The 26,907-nt window shown below is 50.9% G+C and overlaps 2 protein-coding genes across 4 annotated transcripts; one reads left to right on the top strand and one right to left on the bottom strand.

Moving 5' to 3' along the window:
- KLF11 (KLF transcription factor 11) lies at positions 1-21,181 on the top strand. 2 transcript variants are annotated; one of them, XM_033124629.1, is made up of 5 exons: positions 1-211; positions 1,837-2,106; positions 3,342-4,302; positions 7,329-7,612; positions 21,160-21,181. In XM_033124629.1, the coding sequence occupies exons 1-4, from the start codon at positions 170-172 to the stop codon at positions 7,607-7,609; spliced, it is 1,554 nt and encodes a 517-aa protein (XP_032980520.1). In that variant the 5' UTR covers positions 1-169; the 3' UTR covers positions 7,610-7,612; positions 21,160-21,181. The 2 variants fall into 2 exon arrangements, with proteins under 2 accessions (XP_032980520.1, XP_032980518.1); XM_033124627.1 differs by lacking the exon at positions 21,160-21,181 and having other exon boundaries at positions 7,329-8,069.
- Positions 13,939-25,828, bottom strand: CYS1 (cystin 1). Of its 2 annotated transcripts, none has more exons than XM_033124630.1 (3): positions 25,493-25,828; positions 17,224-17,276; positions 13,939-15,034 (listed from the first exon to the last, which is right to left on the bottom strand). In XM_033124630.1, the coding sequence occupies exons 1-3, from the start codon at positions 25,826-25,828 to the stop codon at positions 14,929-14,931; spliced, it is 495 nt and encodes a 164-aa protein (XP_032980521.1). In that variant the 3' UTR covers positions 13,939-14,928. The 2 variants fall into 2 exon arrangements, with proteins under 2 accessions (XP_032980521.1, XP_032980522.1); XM_033124631.1 differs by lacking the exon at positions 13,939-15,034 and adding an exon at positions 15,043-17,128.
- Between the last annotated feature and the right edge of the window lie 1,079 nt (positions 25,829-26,907).

The following is a 26,907-nucleotide window of genomic DNA, read 5'->3' as shown; positions in this document are numbered from 1 at the left end:
CCGCACCGCGGGGGCCGCGCCGGGGCAGAGCTGCGCGGACAGGAGGAGGCGCGTGCCAGCCGCCAGAGCTCTGGTTCTCGGACGCCGCCTCCGCCACGCACGTGCGGCCGCTGCTGTGCTTAGAGCTCCCGCCCTGCGGCCGCTTTGTTGCCCCTGGGCCGCCGGCACCATGCACACGCCGGGCTCCGCGGGTCCGGGCGAGACGCGCGCGGTAAGTGGCCGCCCATCTGAGGGGCGAGGCGGAGCCGCGCCTCTTGTGCCGGTTGGAGCGCGAAGGAGGGCGGGGGCGCGCGGTGCCTCGCCGCGGCTGCACCGTTAGGGTCCGAGACAGGCTGCAGTGCTGGGAGGGGCGGCGGCCGCGTGGGGCGGGGTGCGGGGGTGTGCCCCGCGCGGTCCTACGCACAGCTTTGTCTCGCGCTCCCGCAGCGGCGGGGCAGCGGGCGGTGGGCGCGGGGCTATTTCCAGGCCATGACGTCACCTGGCCCTGTGGGGTGGTGGCCGTTGGGCGGGGCGCGGTTGGCGGGACACGGCATGCGGGTAGTGGAAAGGGCGAGGGGGCGGGGCAAAAGCTGGCGGGAACGCGGCATGTGGTGGGCGGGGCGGGGCAAAGCCTGCGAGGGGCGGGGTCAGGGCTGTGGGAACGCGGCGAAAGCTGGCGGGAACGCGGCACGCGGGGGGTTGGGGGCCATGGGAGCGGGCAGGGCCCCCTTCGCCTCATCCAGGGGCTCCTGCAGTCGGGACCTGAGGGGCTCCCGGAGGTCGCTGGCTACACCTGGGACCTGGTCGTCGAGAGGCGCAGACTGCTGAGGGGCGGGGAGAGCGCTCTGGGAGCTCTGCTCCACGCTGGCCCCCTGCTGCATGTGGGGGCGGAGCAGGCGGCAGCCCCCACGTCTGTGACTTGATGCCCTAAGACTAGGCAGAAGTTGGGCCAGAGTGACATTTGTAAAGGCAGCCTCATTACCTGTGTGCTCTGGGGAGAACCAGGGCAGGACAGAGGGTTTGATGCTTGCGCAGACTGAGTGGAAATGTTTACAGATTTGAAGTGCCTTTGGGAAGAGATCAATAACTTCCAGCCACATCCCCCCCGCCCCGTACCTCCCGCTTAGAAAGAGGGGCTGTGATACCTGGAAGACAGCAGTCTCCTAGGTTGTGGTAGATCTTCTAAGTCCTTCCTCTTACCGCCGCGCCTCCGCCCCAACCCCTTGTGGCATTAGGGAGTGACTTACGTTCCTGACTCAGGAACAAGGCTACACCACCATAGGCCTGACCTTCATGGGGCCCGTGGAGTTCAGCCTCCCCACTCCCAGAGTTCTCTGTGGTAATGCCTGGACTGGAGGGGGCTGTGCTGAATGCTCCAGAGAGCTGCCAAAAATGCAACTGTAGGGACGCGCTCCTAGTGGCTCTGACAACTCAAAAGAGCCATCCTGTCATTTCAACCAACCGGAAAACTTAGAGTTGATGTCCTGTTCCACCTCCCCATGTGACTAGCCACTTTTTGGCTTACACCTTTGGAATTAAAACCTTATTAATCGTTTACCAAAGAAAAATACGAACTTCATATAAGTAATCTTTTTAAAGAGTTTTGTAAGGCTTTTCTGTGGAAACCTCTTGCCAGCCAAGTCTAGTCATTTTCTTTCCCTCTGCAGAACATTGGCTTAAAAACAAAATTGTCATGAATGTTGTTGACATCTTTTCCTAGAACAGAGCTTGTTCTGTGTGGAGTGTCGTATACGTGTTGCATATGTTGTGGAAACTCCTGGTGTGTGTATCCACGTGCCCATCGGGGTTACCCCTCTGTGTTTCCCCTGGACTGAGAAACCATTGTGTTGCCTTCAGGTTGACATCATGGACATATGTGAGTCAATCCTGGAGAGGAAGCGGCATGACAGCGAAAGGTCTACGTGCAGCATCTTGGAACAAAATGACATCGAAGCTGTAGAGGCTCTTGTTTGCATGAGCTCCTGGGGTCAAAGATCCCAGAAAGGTGACCTATTAAAGATAAGACCCCTCACACCTGTCTCTGACTCAGGGGATGTCACCACCACTGTGCATGTGGACGAAGCTTCAGCTGAGCTACCAAAGGACTTCCATTCTTTATCGACCCTGGTAAGAGGTGGGGGAGAGGAGTGTTTTTGTGCAATGACTAGCGTACCTTGAATAAATGTGCTGTGGAAATCGTGGTAGATTCACTGGGATGCTGGCAAGCAAGTTCATAGCCTCCCCTTGTGGAGGGCCTAAGGGCAAAACTTTTTATCTCTTGGAAATAGTTTCTTTCCATTGATAGATTATAGCTTGCAGCCCCAGGGTTAAAATGTCCATAGGACAAAACCTACAGATTGATTTAAGAAAGTAAAATGTACTCATTGCCCTGGGGAATTGCAGGGTAGGAGCTAGGTTCCACCGATGACCCAGTCCAGGCTCAGGATATGTGGGTGGCAGCTCGGGAAAGCCTGTGGTTTGGCACCAGACACCCTTTGTTAGTTAGGTCAAAAGACTGGCCTCTCTGCCTCCCTATGGCAGCCAACTTCTTTCTTGCGAGAGCTGGCTGCAGTCAAGCCCTGTTTTGTGTTTTCTTAACTTGCTACACTATGAAATTGTTGGGAGAAATTGCTTCTCAGCTTGGAAGAGTGGAGAGCTGTCGGTTGCTATATGAAGTGAAAATCATAATCTAATTGTCCTGGGCTGGAAGCTTGTACTGGAAGGAGAGTGTGGAAAGCAGACTTGGAGAGAGATGAGAAGGGAGTTGGAGACGGTAGAGAGGATTGTACGAGGACTGGCCTGGCTGCTGGGCGCCCTTCTCAGTTACTTGGTCTTGGGCTCTTCCACGGGGAGGCTGAAAAGAAGCGGGAATGTTGGGAGCAGTACAAGGAGAGGCATGATTCAGGCAGGACCACTGCTTAGAGCATGGCTTTTCAGGATCCTTCAGATAGGTTTACCCTGAATCTAGTAGGCACTGGCTAAGTGTGTGTGAAGTGATTACCACTGGGATTTTTAAAAATTTTGAAAATCTGAAATTATTGTGAAAAGCTCTCCTTTTGAATATAAACCTTTTTTTCTCATCTGTAGTCCTAATGCTTGAATTGCTTTCAGTAGCTGTGCAAGCCCAGGAGAGGCACTGACGTTCTTACAATCCAGCAATGGGTGTGTTTGGGAGGACAGGAAAGGAAGTGAAGTGCCTCATGCAGCCTTGAGATCCACTGCGGACTATTGTGAGCAGGCTTACACCAGTCTTTTCTCGATTCTGCTTTCTAAAGGCATTGGGGCAACATGATCAAAGTAAGCCCCTTTTAAAGTTTAACCAAAACAACATTTTCACACAGTACCTTTTTTTTTTTTTTAAGTGCATGACTCCTCCTCAGAGCCCTGACCTCGCGGAGTCTTCGACAGGGACACTTGTTCCTTCCCAAATAACTGATTCCAAAGCACGCGTGGCCATGGCCATCCCCCGAGCCTCTGGTGGGGCAGACAAAGTGCCGAGCAGGAGGGCAGAGAGGGGCCTGCCTGGTTTGAAGCCTGAGCTGCTGGAGCCAGCCCCTGGCCCCCCCTGCAGGCCTGTGGTGACGAGTGTCATCCGCCACACCATGGGGAGTCCGGCTCCTGTCCACATTCCTGCCGTCCAGACGCAAGAACACCAACTTGCAGACAACAGAAAAGGAGAAGCACAGTCTGTGGGACATACTGAAGCTTTGCAGGACGGTCACCTCACAACCAATTTACTCAACGTTAAATCAGTGTCCTGTCAGCCTTGTTTGCATAAGTCTGGTGGCCTGGTCCCCACTGACAAAAGCCAGCAGGCATGTTGGCCAGTTGCAATTCAAACCTGCTCACCAAAGAATTATGAAAATGACGTGCCAAGGAAAGCCACCCCTCTAATTTCTGTCCCCAGTCTCCCTTTCCTTTGCCAAATGATTCCTGTGACTGGACAAAGTGGCATGGTGTCAGCTTTTTTGAAGCCACCTCCCCAAGTAGCTGCCGGGACTGTCAAGCCCATCCTACCCCACGCCGCTGCTCCACTGCCCCAGCCTGTGTTTGTGGGCCCGTCTGTGCCTCAGGGAACTGTGATGCTGGTTCTGCCCCAGGGGACACTCCCCCAGCCGGCCACCTGTTCATCAAGTGTAATGGCTGTTGGGAGTACCAAGTTACTGCCTCTTGCCCCGGCTCCAGTGTTCATTGCCTCCAGTCCAAATTGCGCTCCTCAGGTAGACTTTTCCCGAAGGAGGAACTATGTTTGTAACTTTCCAGGCTGCCGGAAAACATACTTCAAAAGTTCCCATCTCAAGGCTCATCTTCGCACTCACACAGGTAAGTACTGAGGCAGGTAGGGCATTGGGAAGTCAGACCCCATGGTTAGGAAACACACCTTGAGCCTTCTTGGAGTGGGAGGGAAGCATGAGAACCACTGGAGAAAGTGGAAATGTGGCTCTTTTCCTGTGGTTCTGAAAAGCCTTCATAGTCTTATAGGGGTTGGGGTTAACCTTGGTACAATTAGCAGTAGTTTTTCTAGAACATAGCGTCTGCTCACCCCAGTACGTAAAATGCAGCATAGTTCTAAGACTGATCCTTCCGTGGGCTCTTGGGGTGATGCTCACATTGTCCCCTTTCTCCTCGCATCGCGGTGCACGTCCCGTTCTGTCCTTGCATTTTAGGTAATGTACACTCACGTCCAGTAAACATCAGTGTGACTGATTTAGATTTGTTCTGGGGAAGGTCTCTCTAAAGTATGGGAAAGTTTGAATTCTAGAATATTTGAACTTGAATGTAGATTTCTTACGTTCAGGAGGATACAGTGTTTAATTCAGGAGAAATCACACAAGAAATCAACTATAATGACTTAGTGATTTCTTGATTGTCTTACCAGCTGCTTCCAGTAGAATTTTCTGCAATGATGGAAATGTTCGCTATCTGTCCATTAGGATAGGCACTAGCCACCTGCACTTGACTGAGGACCTGAATTTTACACTTTCATGAAGTTCACATTTACATAGATACACGGGGCTGGTGGCCACCATGTGTTGAACTGGTCTGGAGGTTGCCTGGTAGAGTTTCTGCTTTAGTTGATTAGGGCAGAATATCTCAGGTGTCTGTGGCACTCTTGTCCTTTGAGGTAGTGTTCTTTTGTTTTTAAGGGTCCTATGGTTAAGTAGTCAGCTTGTTATACTCGCTCTTCAGGGTTCACACTCATACATACATATAAGCACGGTGACAGGTCACAGGTTCTGCAGTGAAGATGTGTTTCATAAACTCTCTTGATCATGAAACCTCCTTCCTCCAAAATATCTGCTAATGATCTGTGGGACAACAGCGAACTGTGGAATACAGTGTAGGAAAGGCTGAACTGGAGGTAGTTATTATTGTACTTTATTCCAAAATGCACTTGAGATCGAGTGGCTTCTGATTAGCTCAATGACGCTCTAATTGTGGCAGCTCCCACTTGCAGAATGAAGCCGAGGCGGGTTCAGGCATTACAACAGGAGCTTTACTGCCTCCTCATTCTCAAGTGGCTCTTTGCTTCCATATGAGGCTGAAAACCTGGCCCTGGAAGAACTTGCCTCTCTACCTTTACCTCTGCCTTCAGTCCCATATTTCTGCCCTTCACCCTCTGTCCTCGGCCCATCTCTCCTTACTGAAAACCCTGTGAGGGCCTTCCCAAAGTCACTTCTCAGACATGTTTCCTGGTCTCTCCTTCCTCCTTTGACCCTGGTAGTTGATTGTGTATCCCACCACAGTTCTTTCTTTTCTTTTTTTTCGTTCTATACTTGACTGGTCTCACTGACTGTAAACTCTTGCTGTCTGACACAGCCTGACACTGCTCAGTGATGGTTGCTCATTGGTGCTGGAGAGGGGCCGTTGTGGTCCTCTGAGGGGCTCAGTGACTTGGCAATTCTGCTTTTCACTGAGGCTACGGAGGTGAACCTCCGATCACATCCAAACACAGATTCCAAATAGGGGAATGAGGTTTTACTGTAAATTCAATCTGCTTCCCTTGGTAGAAATACGGACAGGATGGCATAAGAGAAGGCTCTTTTCAGGTTTCCCAAAATACTTCAATTTAAATAACCATAAAGATTCTGAAGAATCAACTTCTTATGCCATTTTGTCAACACTAAATTGGAATTTTCATAAGAAACAGAAACTTTGGGTAAGTTTACCTTAGAGAAGATAGTTTTTCGTATATTTCTACCAACCTGAAAAAATTTTTAATTAGAATAAGGGGGAATGAGCAAAAGCTACATTTTTGATGTGTTGAAAACAGGTAGGGCACTTTATAAATCCCACGCCAAAGGGTTGTTTATCTCCGCCCACACCTGGCCATCCTGGAATGCTGCCAACAGTGGTGGTTTCCTGGGAACACGTGGACAGCCTTGTGCTTACAACATGGGGTCTTTGAAATCCATGAAGTTCGCCCTTTTTCTTAAAATGGTTCATAAAAGACCATTGTGATGCCGGATTTTCCCATTAATTCAACTTTGAAAACCATCGGATATTTATTTGGTGTCTCTTCAACACTCATTCATGCAAAACCATTTATTTGCCGCCTGCCACATGAAGTGCCGTGCTGGGGCTAAGCTGTACGGAGATGGGTGAGCTAGACAAGTCCTAGACCCTGAGAAAGGCATATTACGTGGCAGTGCATGACAGCCTTTAACAAATCAGTGCACGAGGTCGCACAGCTGCGGATGCTTGTCACACCCTGGTCAAGGTGAGAAGAGCAGGACACAGGAAAGGGAGCCCTCCTGCTCTGTGGAGAAGGGCTCCACCTTACCTGCGGACAAAGCTCCCCGGCTCACCTTTGCAGCTCCAGGAAGACAGTGTGGGGCAGCTGCTGGGTACTTGGAAACTGAATGAAGGGAAGAGACTCGTGGAGCTGGTAACGGTACAGGAAGGTGGCTGTGAGAATTCTAACCCATTTCGTAACTGATCTCTGTCAGTGTAATAACAAATATGAAGATGGAATTAATGATTTTGAGAAGTCTTACAGGTCCTAGGAGGGATTTTTTTAGACGTGCAGTTTCTTGAGAGGGAAGGAATTATTCCTTTCAAGAATCTTCTCCCCTACCGCAAGCTAATAGTCAGAGATAAAATTTTAAACTATCTTTTGAAAGATTAGCTTAGTTTGACATCTTTGGGCCCTGATATATTACATCTTAGGTGTGGCAGGAAGAAATGCATCTTAGAGGATTTCTCGACTTCTGAATAACCTGATACCGGAATAATAGGGTTATTCTTTCTAGATTTTGATGAACAGAATTGAAAAACAACACGAATTCATTTGTTCAATAAGGTGCCGAGCCTGTACGTTTTCTTTAATATGTTTTCTCACCTCTTAGGAGAGAAGCCTTTCAGCTGTAGCTGGGATGGCTGCGATAAGAAATTTGCCCGTTCAGATGAACTCTCTCGCCACCGCAGAACTCACACTGGGGAGAAGAAGTTTGTGTGCCCGGTGTGTGATCGGCGTTTCATGCGCAGCGACCACCTGACGAAGCACGCCCGGCGCCACATGACGACCAAGAAGATCCCTGGCTGGCAGGCCGAGGTTGGCAAACTGAACAGAATTGCCTCAGCAGAGAAGCCCAGGAGCCCACTGGTGAGCACGCCAGCCTCTGCCTGAAAGGTCAGCGGGGAGTTGCCGATGGGGATTTTCAAAAGCCTCCTTTCGGGGAAGGAACTGATGGTTTTCTCTCCAAAAGAAATTGTCTTGGGGCCTAAGGAAAAGTGGGGAGCTGGTTCTGATGAAAGTGTGTTAACTTTTTTGGTTGAGACCCTGTTCAATAGCTTTTGTAGTTTCAGAAGTTTTTTACGGAAATGGAAGAAAATTTGATAGTCTAAATCAAAACCAGCATTCAAACAGTCATTTCGGCAGTAAGTTTTACAATATCTGGATTTTTACAACCTTTCTATTCGTGTTTTATAGAAATGCGACGGTACTAATTTTTATACTGTTTTTATGAAAACATTTATAAAATTTCTAGATGGGTGATTTTACAATCTTCTTTTCAGTGTTGAACAATGTTTTTATAATAACCCTACTTTTAGTAGTCTTGGCATATTATTCAGCCAAAAAAAAAAAATCATAGGTTTGTAATCAGGCCTTTTAGACCCAAGAATTCTTTAGAAACGCAACTGGTTGAATAGAGGTCTCTTAAAGAAATGGGGGTGGGGAACTTTGCAGTCAGCTTCTTCATAGCATTTTCCAGGGAAATTCCAGGCAACCATTCCTTTAAAGCCTGTAGCCCAAGCAATTAAAATTTTGGTAGAGCTAGTCACCTGTGTCTGGTGTGACTTGTGGAGGATGTACCCAGAGGATAACTTCAAACACTCGATAGATACCCTGTGAGCTGGAAGCTGCTGTGGGATCTGAATGTCTGCTCTGCCAAGAGCAAACCATTTGCAGTTTCCTGTTTGTACCTCAAACACCAAAAAAAAAAAAAAAGCTAATGTAAGCACTGAAACCCAGCTGCTTTGTCAATTATCAGTTGACTTCTTTTGCTGTGGCCTTATCCGTAGTATTCTGTGGGTAGAGTAACTTCCTAGAGAAAAAGGAAATACCCTTATTGGTTGAGGAACTTTCCACCGAAGTATAGCTTATCTGAGGTGAAGTGTACATGCAAATGGTCCAGGTCCAATGTTCTGATTCTTTTATTAAGTACTAAGAACTATAGGAAATGCGAGTTATGCTAAATGGCAGTGATACTACCCAGCTGCCCTTTCGTGTTTTTGAAGGAAATTGTTTTGGTCAAATAGAAAATTACGTGGAATGGGGGTGTTTTGCAGTCTGTCTAGAAACTAGACGGTGGACACTACTTTGAAGTTGTGTGAGCACAGGCCCCAGATATAGAGATGACACCCCCACCCCGTCCCACCCCGCATCCAGGAAGCCACAGAGGGAGACTGCTGGGTGGAGCTGGGAGTCCAGGCGACAGAAAGAAAGCGTGTGACGTACACAGGGCGCTGCTCGGAGCCTGGGAATGGCTTTTATTGTGCCATGTGTGTTTTGATTTTGTCTTTGCCTCTTAGTTACTGGCATTTACCTGTGTTAAAATGATGGTAAGATTAAATGTTGAATAAAGATCATTAGTTCTGCGTTCAGGTCTTTCTAGTCTAGAATGACCTAACCCGCTCATTCATTGTACGTTAGTTGATACCCATTAAGTTGCCCCTTAGTATCAACTGCTCATTGACATACTACAGATCTGTAAGTGGCGGCTGTGTGTTTAGGAGATTTTCACATTTGTGGACATGTCCTTAGTTGAGTATTTGTACTGGTCGTGAGATAGAATACAGTTGTAAGAGAACCGTCATTAAATGTACATAGCCCACCACCCCACTCCTTTCTCTCCCACTCGTATCTGAAACAGCGTAAACATTTCTGATGATGTGCATGCCATAAATGGCATGAAATTTGGATATTTTCCTTAAGTATACAAAATAATGTTAGTCCTACTAATGTTCTGGTGGATAATACAAGGTCTGCGAGTATCTGGTTGCTTGTCATCTTGAACTTTATTGTCTGAGCAGTGTTGGTTCTGAAGAATAGATGTGTTAAAAATGGTTTTGACTTTCGCTTCCATTCCCTGGTTAGATTTAGAAATAACTCCTAGAAACAAATTTTTTTTTCTTTGTTTTGCCTTCTGTTTGTCGATTGAAAGATTGTAAATAGGGCAACAGTTTTCGTCTGGAAAATACTGTCCTGAGAACCAAAACCCTGTGGTGGTTGTTTGACCCTCTGCTGGTGGCTCGGGTGTCAGAGCCGAGCACGTGGCAGGTCCCCAGTGCACTTTATTTCCTGAGCAGTTTTGCTTGATCTTTGTTGACTTTGAGCCTTTTAAGTAGTTTTAGTAATAAAATGTTTTGAAATTATGTTTTATGTACCAGACTTAGACTTAAGACTTATTATTTAAGTGAATATGTGCTGTAACTTTTTTCTTTGAATCATATAAAACTTTTTTGAGTTGCAAACTGGACTTGGTGTGCCATTTAACTGCACTACAATATACACGGTCACTTTTCAGAAAATCGTCTACAAAATTCATTGTGTGTTGGCCCAACCTGACCCTTCTCCTGTTTTCTGGGGTTCTGTTCTGCTCTCAGGGCACGCTACAGATTTCTTGGAGAGCTCTTCCTGAAAGAAATGTATGGAGAGACTCTTCTGTGTTGGTCTCTCTGACGTGGGGTCTGGTCCCGGCAGAATAGGACCGTGGGTGCTGGGCAACCCGTGTCCCTCGTCCTCGAGCTCTTCCTGTGCCAGGAGGGGGACGGAGGGAGCCAGTCTCCCCCGCCTCCCGCCTCCCTCCGCCCCCAGCCCAGGCTGTAAAAGGACATCACTGACCACAGTCTGCACTCCTGCTCTTGGAGCTGTGTGGATGTCGCCAGATCTGTCATCGCAGTTGTCTGTCAGCAGCACTGGACAGTTCGTTGTCCCCCTGCAGGCCACACACTCCTGCTTTTCTCCTACCTCACTGTCGCTTTGCTGGACCCCTCGTCCCCCGGACACTTTTCCTACTCCCCTTCACAACCTTGGTGATTTTTCCAGCCTGTGACCTAGATAAAAATAGTATGTCTACCACAAAGAAAGACCCCTGAATGTATAGAATGTATATCTCCCCTTCGTACGTCTTGCCTGAGCTTCAAATTCCTACATAACAACTGTCTACTTGAGACCTGTCCAGTCAGCGTCTCAGACTTAAAATGGCCAAGCCCTTATCTACTCCCCACACCTGCTCTTCTCACAGTTGACCCCATTGTCTTTAAAGGAACAGTGAGCCCATCCTTCTAGCTGTTCTGGTGCAAAGTCACCCTGGACGCCCTTCTCACTCCACATCCAGTCTGTCACCCATCCTGGGCTGTGATGGTGGCAGAGCTATGTAGATGGGATTCGTAGCCCACGCTGGTCCTGGTCATACGTGTGCACGTAGGCATGTTGGGGAAAGGCAGTAAATGATCACAGCGGGCTTTGCACTTAGCAGGCCACCTAGAAAAGTCTCTCCACCTCCAAATCCCTCTGCTTCGGGGTGACAGCCACGAGCTTGTTAGCCTCAGCTTTGTGACTTTGTGCCTGCTGTCCTCCCTCTGTTGTCACCAGCTTTTACTTTCCAGCTGTAACATCCACTGGACCTTTGTTTTCAGCCTGCCTCTTTGTTTAGGGACTTTCATGAGGAACATGAGACATTTTCTTAACAGGTGGACCCCATCCTGGGAGGAAGCCCAGGCACCAAGGACTCCCTACCCCAGAGGGGTGCAACAGTCACCTCAAAGTTAGGGACACCCTCTTCGAAGGTCTCTCCCACTCCCTGTGAAGCCTGGTGGGTCCCAGGATGGCCCGGAGCTGGCTCAGCACATACGCTTCCTCCCCCCAGCATGGTCTTGCTGAGCTCAGCGTACAAACTGGCCAACAAACAAAGACGATACGAGACAAGATGCCACAGCCAAGTGCTGGGGAGGAGATGCACGTGCGTGAGATGACAGTACAGCATAGTAGCAGCTGAGTGCTGAGCTTCGTCCCAGCTCTCCCCACCGGCTCTGGTGGCCGCCTCGGGGCTCCTTCAACACTCCAAGTTCTGACCACCCATAAGGCCCTGGCATCTTGGCTTTGGCAGGTGCCCTTGAAGCCATTGATTTCACTCACAAGGCCTGTGGTCAGCCTCAAGGGGGCTCAACTGAGCAGCAGCTCCCAGGGCAGGTGACACACAATTCATGGAAACACCTCTGGGGGAACCTCTGAAACATTTATTTAGAGACCATCAGAAAAATGCAAAATTCCTGCTAGCAAATGGGGTGGGGCTCGAAGCCAGGGCACCTCATTTATAATCTCGGGGGGGTCCCTGAGGAGAGTTGTGCCTCTTGGCAGGCCAAACCCCAAGCCCCAGTCCCAGCTGTCGCCTCCTGTGGCACAGACAAGCTCCCCCATCTACACCAAGGAGCCCGACAGGGTCTGCCTTCCACATAATCAGGCCCCTACTTCTTTACATGGGCTTTGCAATGAGAGAGCACGGTCAGGCCTCCCAGTTATCGTGGGTAGTAGGAAGATCAGGCACTATTTGCCCACTGAACACTCAGGAAGCTAAGATCCCGAGATCACACACTAGAGTCTGGGCCCCCTAGCAGCTCTCCTGTCCCCACTCTTGCTGCACAGGAAGGGGGCCTGGCTACTTCCAAGGATGGGTGAGCAGCGTAGCCTGCAGGAAGTCTGAGGAAATTCAGGCAGAATTATTTGCCCTTCATCTGTGCTTTCACTGCATTTGGCTTATTCCTGTGGCATCTTTATTTTTTACTTCCAGGGCCGCCTAGCATAGAGCCTGGAATGGAGCAAGCCCTCTTCAAGTAGTTGTATAAATTTTTTAAAAGAAGGGAAAAAAAGAATGTTTCTGTAACCTGTGCTTCACTAACGTAAGGTGCTACTAAGGTCGTACTATTTTTATTTTTCACTCAAATCGTTTTCTGCCAGATTAGTAGGAAAGTCAGCCCCTCCCTCTGCAGTTTCTCCCCTTCCTGCAAATTCTCCTAAACCTGAGTTGGGGCTGAGTTAGCTCACAATGAGTATTGCCACTCCCCAGGGAGAAAGCAGAAAGTCCAAGCGACACTACGGCTTCTTGCTATGTGATTCTTGCTATGTAGTGTCATTGTTGACAACTGGCCACAGACCCCTGACCCTGGTGAAGGCCTGGCTCTTAGAAGGACCGCCCTGCATCCCCAGTGTCACATGAAACCACGTTCTTTTTGTCTGTCTCCGTGCCCCCAGGCACCAGCTCCACGGAGTGTCCATCAGATATCATCCACCACTCTAGGACTTAAAGTGTCACCTTTTCTTTCCAGGGTCCGCAGCTCACAGAAAAGGCAGCTTTTCTTTTTCCAACTCTAGAAATTAAAGGATTTCATCACACCAGAAAATGGAGCCCCGCCCATCTGTTCAGATCTGATTTGTTCCTAGGGGACCCAGATGTCACCACACCAATGGTCTGACTTTATGTTGCCTCCTTCCTAAAGGAGGGCACTGACCTTCAGAGCCTCAGCTGTGATTTATCCTCTTGATGGCAACTGAGGCTCTTCTCCTGCCTCCTGATAGCCGGAACAGAAAAAACCCCACAGGTTAGACCTTCGATGGGGCTTTGGCTACAAGTCTTTGATGGCCTTGACCTTTGCCAGGTGAATCCAGGTGTGCCCGTGCCATTAGACAGCATGTCCTCACTGGTGGGGACCATGGCCGTGTTACGCACAAGCCCCACAGCTAGCAGGGTGCCAGGCTCACGGCAGCAGGGGTCAGGAGGTGTGATGAGGGCCCCGCTGAACAGAAAGTAGGGGCGTCCACCCATGCTGACCCGGCACAGCCAGGACCGGCGGCAGCCCCGGGAGAAATGGCGCCAGGACTTTTGAACGTCAAAGGGGAGGGACTGTCTTAGAAAAGCTCATGCTGCAGTGAGGAGGAGGGAGCCTACACTGGGCCCGAGGAGGCTTAACGCCTATGACAGGACGGCGGGTTCTGCTCCTTCCCCAAGACAACGGAGCCGGGAATGGGGCGTGTCGTCTAAATTCCCGATGCCTTGTAGCATCTCAGAGGCAGTCACACAGCCCAGAAACCAGGAGACACGAGTGTGGTGCTTAGCCTTCTCCAGACACTAACATGTGCCCTCATGGCTTCGGACTTGGAGCCCTTTCCTTACTGCCTCTTTCAGCCACGGTGCTCCCTGCCCGGGTGCATATCCCACACGCAGCTCCAGAGGAGAAGGCTCGGGCTCAGAAGCAACACCCACCTACCAAGAGAAGGCACGTGGCCATGGTCCATTCAAGCACGGCTCCCGTGGGCCCATCCCGCCCTTCCAGGACCCGCGCCCTCAGCTCCCCAGTGGGGCGGTGCTTCCAGCGGGCGCACACAGCTTTATCTGGCCAGCCGCTGGTCAGAAGACACTTTTTCTGAATTCAAAGAATAAAGCACAAAGGCCTGAGAACAACTGCTCTGATTTCTTAGCTTTGATGAAGTGCGTTCCCTTTGACACTGACAGACTGTTTAACTACATGAGGGATTTTTTTTTCCTTAGCACTTTTACCTCATTGAGGGTTTCATGACGTTTCCACTGGAAAATGCAAAGATATCATCTTTCTCTTGGAAACCGGCTGAACGTGTTCCATTTTAACAAAATGATGATGTGAAATTGTAAACATTTTATATCATTAAATTCAAGGCCTGATCCATCTTGTGAAAGATACAATTTTAACTTCTTATAAAAGAAGCATGTGTATTACTAAAATAGTAACGTCTTTAGTCATTTTATATCCAAAGAAATGGCTTGGGCTTGGATGAGGAATAGCTCTCGCTTTGGGGCGGTTCTGAGCCAACCCTACGGGCGCCGTGGTGCCATCCTCTGACTTTGCAGAAAAAAATCTCCCGGCTGTGGAACATCTGATCAGAGGCACTCTGGTCAAATGATGAAAGTTCGTGGTAATGCCCATTTGCTCATGATGGCAACAGGCCTATGCATCTGGGGACAGTGCCGAGTGGCCATGTGTCGGTTTCCGAGGGGATCTTGCATTTTGCAGGTGATGCCCGGAAGGCTGCTGTGTGGGGTAAACTTGGGACGAGCTGGGACCGATTCCGGCTTAGGCCAGAGCTGCCGTCGCCTCCCAGTGCCCCTTTGTGCCAACGCTCTCACAAGCTGCTCGGGCCTGCCTCCTGGCCACCCGGCCACCCTGCCCTTCCTGAGGGCAGCCACACCTGGGCCCCGCAGAAGTCCCAACTTCCAGCCAAGCTGTGGTTCTCCTGGCCCTGCGGGGCGTCCTTGTAGGCTTTCTCATTGGTCGGCGGAAACGTCCTAAGGCTCTCATGGCCTCACTGCTATGGTTTTCCACCTTCCACCGGAGGGAAGCCAGTGCAAAGGTCCCATCGGGCATTCGTCAGGTGTGGAGAACTGGGGCGCCCTAGCCTTGGCTGGCGGGGCCTCAGCGGCAGTACTCCTGCTCGATGCTGGCCATCAGCTCCTCCTCCGAGTAGTCGTAGGAGATGGCTGACTGCCTCTCGGGCCTCTTGTGGCTGCTGCCTGGGGCTCTGGGGGCCAGAAGCACAGACAGCTGTGTCAGGAGACAGGGTGTCGCCTTCAAACTCATTATCTCTACTGGACAACCAGAATGGCCCCTTTACGGAATTCTGATCCATCCTAAAACCAACCCCTGGGGACACGTCTCGGTCTCTTGCATGAGAGGGCAGGCCTCTGCCTGTTCTCTGGTTTCATCTCGCTAGCCTCAGCCACCAAGACCGTCCCTGTCGAGGAAGCCAGCACCTGCAGGGCGAGGGCTCGAGGGTGGGAGGACCCTCTTCAAATCCCAGCTCTGCCACTTACTAGCTCAGTGACAATGTTTTTCTCTCAAATGGAGCTGTGTTCATAGGTTCATTCTGAGGCATAAATAAGATAATGCATGGACAGCATGTGACACTGAACCTTGCCCTTAGCAAATGGGAGCTATGGCGTCACAGCCATTTGCCTGATTTACAACCTGCTCCTGCACCTCCAGGGTGCTGGGAGCTCACAAGACCTGCTGAGGGTGAGCTGAGATGCCGAAGGTCATGTGTCTAGCACGGAGCTTGGCACCAGAAAGCAGTGGGCAGAAACAGCTCCCAGCACAGCAGTATTCTAAGGTCCCAGCAAAGAGCCTGGTATGGAGGAAAGGCCCAACCGGTGCTACTTCTGTCCCCTCCGGGGCTCACTGAAGAGGGCAGTGAGAAGGAATGCGGAAAAGGACTAGGCACCTGGAACACCCTGAAGGGCAACAGGTCTCGTGGCCAAGCCAGGGGACCGAGCAGGAAGCCAGCTGTCCAACAGGCATCCCAGGGCGTCACTGCTGGGTCTGGGGGCTTCCCAGCAGGAAAAACACCTCGGGGGTCACCCAAGCCAGCACTGTTTGCAAATGAGAAACGACTTGCCCACAGTCACAGTGACCTGGCAGCAGACCCCTCCCACTGGCAGGTACAGGGCAGTGCCCTTGGGATTCTGCATAGTGAGTGAGGAGGAGGAAGAGGAGCAGGCCTCTGAGCTGTGCTGACGGCCACCCTTGGCCTTGGCTGCTGGTGTGAGCGGGGAGAGCCGTGTACGTGTTCTGCTGCTGCCGTGCTGGTGCCCCGACGCCCAGAGCCAGCCCCAGCGTTCTACTTGACAGCAGTGGCCGGCGGGTTCAGCTCAGCATTCAAGCGCCTCTTACATTTCAAAACACCCCTCTGTCCACTCCTTTCCACAGACCATGTGCTAACTGCCAGCAGCCTGTGTGCCGTGTCCCGAGTAAGTGATGTGTCCAGACCCGTGTGTCTGGCTTACTCAGCTCCTGCCACCTGGACCACCGGTTCCTCCCTTCTCTCTCCTCCCTGAACTCCTTCCTCCGAGGGTCCTGCCAACCATTTAAACACCAGCTCTTCGGTGAGCCCAGGCTGCTTCTGTCCCCTCTGCGACCTGCTGTGGCCTGCACTTCTGAAGAGGCCTCCCTGTCCAGGGAGGGACCTCTGCCAAGGTTTGGTACGTAAGGGAAGCTAGCAAGATTCTTGCCCCCAAACCATTTGGAATTGGTAATAAAAATAGCCATTAAGCCAGAATTTTCACAACTTTTCACATCCATGGTTTTGAGCAGCAGTCATCGGCATCCAGTGACAAGGTGCAGATCACTGTCACCCCATTAGACACAAGAAAACTAAAGTAAGAATGCGTCAGGGGTCCAAGGTCACCCCAGCCGCTCCTCCCAGTGTGCCCCCTCCCACTGGCTGCTTCTGGCGCCCTGAAAGCCTCATGCAGCGCAGGGCCATGTGGAAGGCCAGGAGCAGACGAGCCCGGGTCTCGGCCTGGGGTCCTCAGTGGACACTTTCCGGGGGTTTTAAATACATTTTCCTGATAACACCATCATGGGATAGTGGAGCCCATCTGTCTCCCCTCTAGGCTGCGAACTCCTGACGGCCACGGACTGTGTCTCCATCCAGGTGAATGAGTGAGGGAGGGATGGGGAATGCCCTGTGTGATCTGGGTCATGGCCTTTTTCACGGGAAGGCCAGAGGTGCTGTGAGACTGCACGGCTTTTACACTTTCCCAGGACAGGGACCGTCCTCTGAGGGGTAGAGCTTTGCATTTAAAGAGGGAGCTGCATCTGGAAAAGAAGCTGGGACCTGGAGAAAAATGGGAGCAATGAGCATTCTGGGGGCAGCTGGAGCAAACAGAACAGCCTGTGGCTTCGGGCAGAGACGAGCTTCCCTGTACTTACTCGGAGACGCTGCTGCTCTCGGGATGGCCTTCAGCACTCTGTTTAGGGGACACCTTGAGACAAAAGGAAGAGGCATCAGAAAAGGTTGTCAGTAGTAGTGCAGCCTCCTAATGCGCTGGCTTTCTGCTGATGGATGATGGCCACCACATTCAACCAACCCAGGACCCGAGAGAGCAGAGCCAGAAAGGCTCCCTCCAGACGTCTAGTTTATCTACTCATTTTACAGGTGGGAAATTGAGGCTGTGAGAGGGGAGCACCTTACAAGGCTCCCCCCTTCCTAGACAGCTACCTGGCCAGCACCCCCATCCCCCACCTCACGACCTGCACCTGAACGCCTTCCCTGAGGTGCCCCCCAGGGCTTCTCCGTCCTAAGTCAAAGGTGCGCACGCGTAGCACACGTGACACAGCACAGCCTTGACAGTAAGCTGAAGCAAGTCCTCCCACCTGCTCTCTTTGTTTTCAAAAGTCTTGACTATTCTTGGTTCTTTGTACTTCCACATGTATGTATTGGACTCAGCTTGTCCCCCCTTGGGGATTTTGTTGGGCTTGTATTTAATATACAGATCATTTTAGAGGGAATTGATATCTTTATAGTAAGAAGTCCTCTGATTTATAAACAGGGAATATCTCTATTCATTCAGGGCTTCTTCGACGTCTTTTAAGTAGTCTTATCATTTTCCCTGTAGAGGCTGTGGATACCTCCTTTTAGACCAATTCCTACATACTTGATACTTATGCTGTTATCAGTGGTGGTACCTTTTTTAGATAGAATTTTATTTTTTACTCCTGCTTGTTGCTGTAGATATATGACTGAAATATATATATGGTATGTGTGTGCGGGGGTGCCTTTAGCAGTCTTACTAAACTCTTTTATTAGTCCTAAGTTTTTATAGATACTTTGGTATTTTCTTTGTTCCCAATCACATCAGCTGGGAATAATGACCATTTGATTTTTTCCCTTTCTGGTCCTTACACATTTTTCCCGATCCTTTCTGCACTGGCTAGGACCTCCGTACTACCCTGGAGAGAAGTGATGATAACAGGCGTCTTTGTCTTGTTCCTTTATTGAAAGTTTTCATTGTTTCGCAACTTCCTAGGTTTGCTGTGGTTTTCTCCTTGAGCTATCCTGTATCACATCCTTGCCTCTCTTTGCTGGATCCTCTGTTTTCTTCTGTTCACCTTTGTCTAATCTCATGTTAACCCATAACATAAAAATCTTTAATTTTGTTTATTGTATTTTCCATTTCTACAAGTTCCATTTGGTTCTTTTTCAAAAATGCTAGGTCACTTCTTATAGGTCCATGTCCTTTGCAGGTATTTTCCTTAAACGTAATAAACATAGTTGATTATAGTGTCTGTCTGGTAATCCAAATAACTAAAGTCTTCATTGATCTAGTTTTGTTATCTATTGTTTCTTGGTTCCTTAGGTAGTTGGTTATTTTTTACTGTGTGCTGCTTTGTTATCCTTGGGAATTTCTTTGTGGGTATTCTCTGAGGCCTGAGTGGAAGATGACTTCCTCCAGAGAGGACATGCATTTGCTTTTGCCAGGCACCTTAGGAGGCATTCCAGTCTGAGACCACTTTAAATTAAATCTATGTGTGCAGGTATTTTGGACCACCCAGGGATGGGAATTTGGGCTGCAACCCTAAGTGGTGGTTAGACTGTGTTTATAGCTTCCTAGTGCTTTGTTACCCTCCTGTGCTGTTACACATAACTTGCAGTCCCTAGCGATACATACAATGGAATGTAAGCTGATACATACAATGGAATGTAAGCTGATACATACAATGGAATGAAGACTGAATAATGGAATATTATTCAGTCTTAAAGGACCACTGAGGGTCCTAGATTTATGAGAGATCTACTATTGATTCCTTACTTTCATTGGGCCCTAAATTCTGTTCCCTTTACTCTTGGACACCATCGGACCCAAAGCCAAGTTCACTTCAATGCACTGGCCAGAAAAGGTTGTTCTTGACGGCCTGGCATTATCTCCAAGGGGACACTGGCCGCATAGCAAGGTGCACAGCCCTGTTCCAGGGGTACCCAAGGAGCCAACTGTGGCTGCTGGTGGCTGCTGAGCTTGCCACGGGAGTCAGTCTTCACTGCACATTTCTCGGAGTGCTCACTGTGCCTTTGAAGAGTATAAAGATGAAGAGGAGATGACTCCCAAGTCAGCAAGGAATTCACAATGGGAAGAGGGATAGAGAATGGGGATGGGGCAGTGAAGGTGGAGAGAGGAGGGAAAGACACACACACACACACACACACACACACACACACACACACACACCCGCTGTGAGAAGCAGCCCATTCCAGCTCAGGGCAGCCCAGACTATGTCAAAGTTCTTTGTAATTTTCTTTTTATCAAAAAATTTTAATTGGCAAACATAACCTAAAATTGACCATCTTAACCATTTTTAAGTATACGGTTCAGTATTGTTAGGTACATTCACATTGTTGTGCAACCAGTCTCAAGACCTCTTTCCATGTTGCAAAACTGAAACTGTCCCCATCAAACAACTCTCACCCCTCAACCCCCTGGCAACCACCATTCTACTTTGTGCCCTATGACTCTGACTCCTTTAGACACCTCGTCTACGTGGAATCACACAATATTTGTCCTCTTGTGTCTGGCTTATTTCATTAGCATAATGTGCTCAAGGTTCATCCATGTAGCATGTGCCAGAATTTCCTTCCTCCTTAAGACTGAATATTACTCAGTTGTATGGAATACAGTTGGCCCTCCATATCCACAGGTTCTGCACCCACAGATTCAACCAACTGCTGATGGAAAATATTCGGAAAAACACAATGTTGTGGCTGGCATGCACTGTGTAGTCAGGACAGTGAGGGCTGCATCTGTACTGAACACGTATGGACTGTTATTTGTCATTAATACAGTATAACAACTAAATGATACAGTAGAACAACTATTTACATGGCATTTACATTATATTAGGTAGTATAGGTAACCTAGAGATGATTTAAAGTATACGGGAGGTTGTGCATAGGTCATATGCAAAAACGACACCATTTTATATAAGGGACTTGAGCATCTGTGGATTTTGGTATCCACAGGGGGACATGGAACCAGTCCCCTATGGTTACGTACTGAGGGACAACTGTACATTCTTTATCCATTTCGTTCATGATTTTGTATATCCATCCGTCGATGGACACTTGCGTTGCTTCCACCTTTTAGCTATTGGGAATAACACTCCTATGAACATAGGTGTACAGATGCCTATTTGAGACGCTCAGAGTTTTTCAATTCTCGTGGGTAGATAGTATATGAAAGGTCTCTCTCACATTGACACAATCAGCCTCCCTACAGCTTCCATCACTCGGCCTGGTTATAGTCTCAGGGGCAACACAGAAGAACAGTAATACTTCTACCCAACCATCCTTCAGCTGTTTTTTATAAAGTCTTTCTATAGAGACCCTGGTTCCCTCTTGTCAGTTTCTGCTGGAACCAGTTTTGCTGTCACCTGCCGTGGCTTTGCTTTTCATCACCAGATTTCAAGGTGTTGTTACAGTAGTTTCTCCCATCAGGAGGACACAAGACTGTCCATACTGAACACGTATGGACTGTTATTTGTCATTAATACAGTATAACAACTAAATGACAGAATCAAACATCTCCATGAAGCCCGGGCTCCACTTCTCCACGCTGCTCTACTTACTACTAACGGGGACATACTGGAGGCCTCCCTTGCAGGGCAGGGACGACGGGCACACCGTCATGTCTGAGCTGTACATTCTAAAACTGCATTCCGAAAGAAAGGTCATGCTCTTTCCTTTGTAATTTCCCTAATGGCTCAGCCTTATTACACCTGTTCAGTTTTCACCAGTGTTTCTTTCTGTGCCTGCGATTTGAATGTGTGGTCCTTTCTCTCATCAATTTGTTGCCGCCTTTAACTTTCCTGTCTCAGGTGGGAAATGTGTTAGACGCCCTCCCAGCAGTACAGCTTGTTGAAGCAGCCAGGAGAGCTTGGATGAAACGTGAAGACACAGCAGCCCCTGCTGGCTGGTCCAGGCCTAGTGCAGACACTAGCTCCCGCCACCAGCCCGCTGGCATCGTGCCACCTTGCGGTCAGACGTCTGAACCCTGGGGGGGGCGGCGCCTGGGCTGGGGCCGTGGGAACCGGGCTGAACTCAGGGAGGCGTGAGTGTTTGGGCGGGGCGGGGATGTGTCATCACTCGTGATCCTAGGGAGGCTCTGAAAAACTACAGCTGAATGAGAAACAGAGAATATATGAAGTCTGACAATTAAGTTCGTGAACTCATCCTAGAAAAAGTGCTACGTACCTCATTGCTGAATATCACTACAGTCACCTTCAAAGTACCCCCTTGGGAAGCTATGCACTGATGCCAGTGCCTAGTCCACCCTTCAAAGCAATTTTGGAACTCTTTATCTGGAATGGCCATCAGAGCTGTCGTTGTATTACCCTTGATGTCCTGAATGTCATCAAAATGTCTTCCTTTCAATATTTTCTTTATCTTCGGGTAAAGAAAGAAGTCATTGGGGGCCAGATCAGGTGAGTAGGGAGGGTGTTCCAATACAGTTACTTGTTTACTGGCTAAAAATTCCCTCACAGACGGTGCCGTGTGAGCTGGTGCATTGTCGTGATGCAAGAGCCATGAATTGTTGGTGAAAAGTTCAGGTCGTCTCACTTTTTCACGCAGCCTTTTCAGCATTTCCAAATAGTAAACTCGGTTAACTGTTTGTCCAGTTGGTACAAACTCATAGTGAATAATCCCTCTGATATCAGAAAAGGTGAGCAACGTCGTTGCAACAGGTTCACAAACTTAATTGTCAGACCTCGTGTGAGAAGAATTGAATGAGATGATCTCTTAGTCTCCTGTGACTCTTACAACTAGGGTTTTTTGAGAAAAGCGAAGTGTCAACAGTGAGAAAATCCACTACATCTCTTATTTACCAAAATGTATTATATTCTGCTTCTTCTGTTTATAGAGTTCTCCCCTTAACTCTCAATTCTTAACAGCTTTCTATGTACTATATATGTGCACATACCAATGACATATCTACAATCGACATAGAACAAGCAGCAGATGTTTAAAGGATACAGCTTGGTAGGTTTTGACCTGTGCGTATACCTGCTAACCCATCACCACAATGAAGATGCTAAACACATCCCTCACCTCCTCTGTGCTGCCTCACCTTGTCCCGCCCCCACCAGCCCTCCCACCTGCAGGAACCACTGATATGCTTTGTCACCGCTGTCTCAGTCTCATGTGCACCCTCTAGTAGCCTAGATACGTGGAATAGCACAGCGTGCGCTCTTTCTTGTCTGGCTTCTTTCACTTAGCATAGCGGTTCTGAGATCCATCCGCATGGCCTGTATCAATAGTTCACTCCCTGTTATTGCTGGGTAATACTCCACTGCATGCATAGACTTCCCCTTCCTCCTTATCTAAGAATTATCCTTCTTTGAACCCCAGGCTTATCTGGTTGGTTGGGTTTTTTTATGTTTCTGTGGGAAATTCTAACGTACAGTAGAGAGAACAGTGCACTGGCTCTCCTGGCACCTTGTCTCCCAACCCCAACAATTTTCAGGATTTTGCCAATCAGGTTCCGCCCTCTCACCACCAGAAGGCGCTGTTGTCCGCACTTCACGGCCTCCCCGGTAGCAAAAGCTGCGGGTGCAGGTGGCCTGGGCTGTGAAAGCTGCTCTGCATTGCTAACATGACAAAGAACTTTTTCAAAGGGATGCTCTGACTCTGAGGCCACCAGTCCTAGGGTCCCCACCTCCCTTCAAGAGGCCTGGCCTTCAGGAAAGTGTTTCCAAAGAGAAATTCAGGGAGACCTGGAGAAGGTAAAGAGGATAGGATTGGAGGAAAATAACAATAAATTACATTTGTGTAGTGTTTTATCACTTTATAAAGCACATTCACATACATTTTCACATAATTCTACCAAGCCTCCAGTCAGTCAACATTTACTGAGTACTTAACTAGACTCATGAACAGGCGGTAGGTAGGTGACCTGTTTCCTACCCTGTTCGTCCTCCGGACCCAGCCAAGAACAGCCAGGTCCTTGCACCTGGCCTGGTTCCTGGTCCTGACTGGAGACTTGGGCATCACCGTGCTGGACCCACAGGTCTCCAGCGTACATGACAAGACAGCCCTGGGTGGTCGATAGGCCCTTTACAGCTCTAGCAATCTGTGATTCTCAAACTGTCAAGGAACTAAAGGGATCCTAGACATTAGCCGTCAGGAGGCAAAGTCCCGTGGGAATCGGAATTGGTGTCCTGGGGGCTGCCCTCCTTGCTGGTAATGGGGCTCCTGGGATTTAGGTGTGGAAGAACGTCTGTTCTGGCCAAACCACTGCTGACCATCCTCACTAGAGTCCCCTTTGGGCTTGTCCCAGCCCTGCAGGAACTCACACTCCTGTGCCACGGCTTCCTCAGCATCTCTCAAGCATGCTTCAGCAACGTCCTGTCCACTTCATTTCTGTGCCTTCCTGTGCCCACCAGCACGTGGCTCAGGCCTGGCATCGGGCAAGGCACTGTGAGATTCTGCTTCCAACCCTTACAGAGTAGCTGGGTTCCGACCATGGACAGCAGCCAGCAGCCTGGTCAACCTGTGTGTTCTGGGGCCACCACTGCCTTTGCATCTGAGGTTCTCTCTGCCCAGATGCTTTTCTCCACTGTTTGCCTGGCTAATGCCACAGACCCTCCTGATTCAGGTCAAGTGCTGTCCTTCTGGAATTCCACCCTGACTTCTCCAGGGCTCAGTGCTCCTCCTGCGGACTCGATGCAGATCTTGAACCGCACTGTATTCTGCTTTCTGTCTGTGTACCCCACCCCTACCCCCGTCAGACTGTGGACTTCAGGGCAAGGACTGTGTGACATTTGTGTTCATCTCCAGCGCCTAGAGCAATGGCCGGCGCACAGTAGGTGCTCAAACAATACCTGAGAGATGACAGAGGATGAGTAAGGCGGCCCTTGCACCCTAAGAGTCTGTGATACTCCGCGAAGGTGGTGGGGGGGCCATTCTTTCTATTTTCTTCTCATTGTCACTTTTCGAGTTTCCAAAGCACTTGAAAACTGAACACTAAAAGATTGCTTCTACGCTCTCAGAATTTCCCCCAATTTTCTCAACTGTTTATCCATTTTTAGTGTTATATAACAGTGCTGCTGTAGCTGTAAAGGAATCCTGTTACATAATTCAGTCCTGCTAACAGCAGCTCACTTGGGGAGAGTAACGGGGAGGAGAGTAACGGGGTGGGGGTGGGCGGGAGGACGGGGTGGGAGGCTGTCTGCAATGTGCAGGTGGGCCAGTCCCCCCCACCCCCACTGAGGCGGTTCAGGACGCTACTGCTTGGTGGCTGCCCAGGAAGACATTCCCTCAGGTCCCTCAGTTAAGCAGAGCCTGCGGTTGGCTCCCCGGGAGGGGTGCTGCCTGCAGCTTCGCCCTCAAGTCCAGGAGCTGACATTAACCGTTTTGTACATTCAGCTCTGCTGCAGGGAAGACTGTCGCCAAACCAGAGTGCTCATTTTTATTGTTTTTCTAGACTAGCAGGGCTGTTGTTACAAGTGTTCTGGAAAAGAGAATAGGAAGCCAAAAAGAGATTCCAGGCATTTTAAAAATAGGCAGCAGTACGCGAATTGCTTGGCCAGCCTGACTCCCAGGGCATCTGTGAACCACTGTTTGGCTCCCGGCCACACCACGTAGCTAGCACCTCCTCCACCAGTGTCCCCAGGGACTGCCAAGCGGGGAGGCAGCTGAGAGAAAACAGCACCCCTGGCCAGCTCCCTCCCGGGCTGGAAGGAGCCCGGGAAGCTGCACTTTGCGGGTGGACACAGTTCCAAGAGGAAAGAAAGGGGAGCTCTGGCCAGAAGAAAGCCTGAGCGAGAGATGCCTTTCTGCCAAGTGAGACGTCTGTCCCCCTCCCCTTTAAGGCTGCTCCCGGCACTGTCACCCCAAACTAGAGGCAGTGAGCACCCAGAGGAGGCAGGCAGGGAGAAAATCAGATGGGAAGGAGAGGCCCTGACCTCGGAGGGATTCGGAGACGGCGAGTCAGTGGGGGGGGTAGGGGGGCCAGAGCATCACGCAGGCCAAGAAGCCCGTAGGGGGATGGAGGCGGCTGGGAGGACGACCAGCATCGGGAGGGAGGAGCAGAGAGAGAGCGACGGGAGGGCACCGGGGTCTGGGGGCCAGGGCGGAGGCCCCGCAGAGACCGCTCCCGGGCGCGGCCGTCGCGGAAGGGACTCCGGGCAGAGACGCGCACATGACACTCACCGGGCTCCCCGCGCCAGCGGCGGGTCGGGGCCGCGCCGGGCCCCGCGAGGCCAGTTCCTCCGCGCCCCAGGCCGCCGACTCGGCCAACAGCTGGTCCAGCAGGCGCAGGGTTTCGTCCCGGACGTCTGGGGGCGCCGCGGGGCTGGGGTCCGGGCCATCCGCACCCTCCGCCGCCTCCGCCGCTGCCTGCGGGGCCTCCTCCCGGGCCGCCGGGGTCGCCGAGACCAGCGGCCCCGTCCCGCCTTCGGAGGCCGCCCCGCTGGGCCCCGCTGGCCGGCTGTCGGGGCCGCGCAGCCGCCTCAGGGCCCGGCCGCTCCGGCTGCTGCCGCTGCCCATGGCGCACCCGCCGCCCGCTAAGCAGGCCGGTCGCCGCAGGAGCGGCCCAGGGGCGGGGACGCGGCCGGGGGTGAACTCGGGCCGGGTGGGGGCGGCCAAGGCACTAGTGCTGGGGGGGTGCCGGGGGCGGGGGTGAGAACCTGGGCATGGGTTGGGCGACGAGATCCGGGGACGGGGACGCGGAAGGGGGCGCGGCTTGGGCGGGGGTGTGGACCCCGGCCTGGGGAGATGGTGCGAGTAGCAAGAGCCAGGGGCGGGGGAACGGGATGGCGGGGGGACCGGGGCGGGGTGCGCGGGGGCTCGATGGAACTGGGTCGTGGAGACGCCCCCTCCACCGTCTCCCTCCACGGTCTCCCTCCACCGCTCCACCCCCGCCCCGGGTCCGGCCCCTTCTGGCCGGGTCTCCGCAGCCTGGAAGAACCGAAAACACTGGGGCTCCGAGCGGCCTGGGGTGAACTCCGCAGGGCTTTCTGTGCGTTGGTGGGAAGCACACCCAAGGCAAACGCTCATCGACAGGTTTGCGTGGGGTGCGGGTGGGAGCACTGAGGGGACTTCACAGACTTGTCCTTCCGGAGCTTCCAGGACTGCGGGCGACTTCACCTCTCCCAGCCTCCTATTCCTCAGACGTTAAATTGGGGACGCGGCAGGGCGTTAAAATACCGCTGAGGGTTGAGTAATACAAGGAACGTGCAGGGCCTGGCACCTCAGGTGCCTCCCCCGATCCTCAGGTGTCCACCGCCCCCCACCCCCAGACCTGAGACGGACAGAAGGAGGGAAGGGGCGGGCGATCCTCCCGGACGGCCCCTCCTGCCTTTCAGCGGAGGCGAGCGCAGCAGCTGGCAGTGAGGCCTCCCGTTTTCCCATCCCGCTCCTGCCCCTTCTGAGATCTGGCTCCTGAACGCTGAGCCTCATCAAAAAGTAATCACGTTTGGGAAAGAAAAAAATTAAAAAGAGGGACACAGAGAAAGCATGCTTTCCCCACAAGAAGAAAGCAAAGGAAATATCAGTAGGTACTGATCATACTTCATTCTAGGTTTTGGTCATTGGATACAGAAAAAAGAAAGAGGGAGGAAGGGAGG

This window comes from Rhinolophus ferrumequinum, chromosome 13, assembly GCF_004115265.2.
Source record: "Rhinolophus ferrumequinum isolate MPI-CBG mRhiFer1 chromosome 13, mRhiFer1_v1.p, whole genome shotgun sequence".
Taxonomy (NCBI): domain Eukaryota; kingdom Metazoa; phylum Chordata; class Mammalia; order Chiroptera; family Rhinolophidae; genus Rhinolophus; species Rhinolophus ferrumequinum.
Note: the sequence above shows the minus strand (reverse complement) of the source record. Positions and strands in the feature narration are given on the sequence as shown.